Source organism: Anneissia japonica, unplaced genomic scaffold, assembly GCF_011630105.1.
Source record: "Anneissia japonica isolate Jap-2015-1 unplaced genomic scaffold, ASM1163010v1 scaffold288191_len216021_cov166, whole genome shotgun sequence".
NCBI classification, from domain to species: domain Eukaryota; kingdom Metazoa; phylum Echinodermata; class Crinoidea; order Comatulida; family Comatulidae; genus Anneissia; species Anneissia japonica.
In genome coordinates this window covers 204,774-208,121 of record NW_022756005.1, presented here as the reverse complement: position 1 = coordinate 208,121, position 3,348 = coordinate 204,774, and the positions used below count along the sequence as shown (strand labels likewise).

General features: G+C 34.1%; 1 protein-coding gene across 5 annotated transcripts in view; it reads right to left on the bottom strand.

Annotated features, from left to right (window-relative positions):
* Positions 1-2: 2 nt before the first annotated feature.
* LOC117123811 (multidrug and toxin extrusion protein 1-like) overlaps positions 3-3,348 on the bottom strand; it is a 14,373-nt gene continuing 11,027 nt past the window's right edge. For 2 of the 5 annotated variants that reach the window (XM_033269827.1, XM_033269829.1), the window contains 6 exons: positions 2,860-2,945; positions 2,135-2,248; positions 1,722-1,789; positions 1,363-1,471; positions 311-386; positions 3-143 (listed from right to left, as the gene is read on the bottom strand). In XM_033269827.1, the coding sequence (XP_033125718.1) occupies positions 44-143; positions 311-386; positions 1,363-1,471; positions 1,722-1,789; positions 2,135-2,248; positions 2,860-2,945 (553 nt within the window). In that variant the 3' untranslated portion in view covers positions 3-43. Of the gene's footprint in view, positions 144-310; positions 387-1,362; positions 1,472-1,721; positions 1,790-2,134; positions 2,249-2,859; positions 2,946-3,348 lie in introns of those variants that run through there. The other 3 variants (XM_033269828.1, XR_004447890.1, XR_004447891.1) reach the window with 3 other exon arrangements.

Sequence of the window (3,348 nt, the reverse complement as noted above, 5' to 3'; positions counted from 1 at the left end):
ATATTGAAATGCACCCAGAATAAGTATAACGCTCTTGTAAAATTTAACAAATACACTGATTGATTGTACATACCCCCGTCATGTCACTTATCTCATAGATGATTATCACAGAAGCAATATCAGCAATACCGTCAACAATTGCCCTGTAAAGATATGTTAATGTATGCCGAATTTGAGCCTCAATACGATACTAGTTAAAATATAAAATCACAAAAACCTTGAATGTAAACATCGTCATTTCATACCCTTTCTCCAGACATAAAACAATATTTTCAAAAACAATACATAACCCTACATATGCATTACTTACCTATCATCTGTGAACAAGTATCCAATATAGTTTCGGAATCCAAAAAGTAGACAAGACACAATAACGGCATATATCCCTAAAATAAATGCAAATTATACGAAATATAATCGTACCATATTGTTATCTTATTTGAATTGCAACAATATTTCGAATGATTTTTCTTAATTCATTTCCTTCAAAATTATTTAACATTGTAATACGTGTTCTTTATAGCAGCAATAGTTTCATACCTCAGTTGGTAGAGAAACCCAGAGGCAACGGCACCAGAGTGAGGTGTGTGAAAATGCTTAAGAGCAGGGTGCATTTAGAGGTGGGAGTGGGAAAATATGGGATAGACAAAATGAAGTTGGTTGTTACGAGACGAGACGTATGGTAAGACCAAGGAGATTTACCTGGCATGTTCAACTGAATGTGGGTGCGAAACATTGGAGTTCAATAGGTGGGATGGAGAGGTAAAGTTTTATGAAGATGGTCGTGTATAATCTTTCACGACGACCTTTAATTTGTTGTAGAATTTTTGAGACGGTCACAGGATCTGAGCAAAAAATGAGAGTGTAAGCTACTTTTATAAATGAACAACGTGTGACGTAGTAGGCCTATCATGAATCACAATACTTGTCAATCTCAATGAACACGTCATCAAAGTGACGTCACAACAAATTGTATTAATTTTTATTTTGGCCTGATAAAAATAATAATAATTACAATGTTTGGTACATTTAATAGGAAAGCTTTAGTATCAAGCAGCCTCCCCACACTACGGTACGGATTGCAGCACTCAGTCTCGTCTCAAATGGGAGATATAGGTGGTTTGTTTTTTTTTTTTTTGTATTCCACCAAACCGTTTTACATAACCAACATAAGCACCCCGTTCCAAATCTGTTATTTATTCGACTGCTACGCACATTCTTGTGTCTCGGGGACGTTTTAAAATTTCCATTAATATGAAATATGACCAAATAACTGTACAAAAGGAAGCCTAGATAACTGTAGACACTCCTATCTTGCATAGGCCTATTATTTGTTTGAATAAAATAGAGGACTATACTTACAGCACGATACAAATGCCACTTGCATAGACACTTTAGCCGTATCGGGATCATTTTTACCTAAACTTTGGCCAATTCGAATGGCTAAGGCTGCTGAGAGTCCAGAACAAATCTGTAATTATTACTCTGAATTGATTTATTCCCGTCATAATTTTAAAAAAATAATCTACTCTAAACAATATATGTGTCCCTATCAACTCAATGAACACAGTTATATATATTTTAAAAAAATTACAGCAGTCGGCCAAAATACAATTTAGAAATTTCACAGTAACTATTGTTAATTGTTACTCAAAAGTTAAAAATAATGTAATTAAAATATAATGTTGGAATTGTAACATTAAACTAACATTTATTCTTACCATGAAGGTATAGAAAAGTATGATATATACAGCTCCAAAAACATCCATAGCCAGATCATCTATAGTACCTGAAAATACACGAAATCATACCTAATTAGGGGTCATCCATAATTATCAAAATTTTCAAAAGTGTACAAAACATACTCTTTTCTGTTACCCCCTCCCTCCCCGCGAAAGAGTACACAATAAAATGTTGATTTGTGTAATTTTGAGATCAACATTTTATGTTTTTCATAAAAGAGTACTTATGCCTACACTTTCAACCCCCTCCCCCCTAAAGTATATGCTTTGTACTCTTTTGAAAATGTTGATAATTATGGATGACCCCTTACCAAAAATGAATTAAAATTTGGCATAAATTTGTTAATAATATTTAAAAATCAAAACAAGAATATCTAAAAAAATGTTCATACCACAAAACAGATATCCAGCCTCAAATATTATAATTCCCAGCTCAATCATTAAGCAGCCATTAATGCCAATAACTGAAAACTCGTACCAATCGTCCAACGATTCTGTAGTCCATCCTGCACACGATATGAATAATTAAGTTACAGAATAATTATGTTAAAGATTTTCGCACGGGTTGAAATAAAATGTAGCCAGAAACACTAAATCAGAATTAATTTATTTCCTCCATGTTTAGAACAACTAAAGCATTGAGAATACTTTAAAGTGCCGGAGTGGTCATGCGATACTCTAGGATGGACAGATATTCTTTGTTGGGGTGTTCATTGAAATTATAAAACCAAAATGGCAATAGTCCTTCGGTTTCTCAAGCTAAGTAGGCCTATTCACAAATATGTACCTCACTAATCTACTGAGGACGGCAGCCAACATAAGCTGGAAGGACAACCATGAAACTAAAGTAGTTAACTTAAGGTATAGTTTTCTGAGCATTAAGGACTGCGGGCTGCGTTTATCTATGGCGACGAACATTCAGCAAATCAAATATTGTTCTTCGGGAGCACACCAAACATATTTTGGAAAGTTGCTATTGAAATGAGAAACTATATTTTATTGTGGGGATTTAACATAGTTATACTCACTTAACAAGTTGAAAACATGTTTATTAGATAACATTCTATTGAAAAAATGAATGATAAAAACCATCGTGTCACATTACTCTACTTCCTACCTTTGAAATCTTCATACTTGTATACGTATGCACTTAAAATGAATAAGTCAATGTACTGTGCAATAACTACAGCGCCAAAAGACCAACTGAAATGAAAATTATATAAGGGGCCTAATAGCAATTAATAAAAATTAAACAAATTTAAATGTTTAAGTACCTAAGACTTTAAATGATAAATTCGGCAATTCTTACGATATTTGCCGAAACATTTATTAATCACCTAATTGTTTTACATCCACTAACCAAAATCGTCACGTAATTACAGCCACATAAGGTAGCGTGCATCATGCCTGCAATCAACTGAAATTGGCCGGTCTGTAAAGCGTGAGAGGGTAGTCGAAGAGGAAAGTGCATAGGTAGTTTGAGATGGTTCGAGGTATAAATGCCAAACATTATCATATTCATTTCTTAATAGGATAATTGCCCGGACGAAGGTAATATATACACGCACGCACACACACACACATACACACACACACACACCACCCC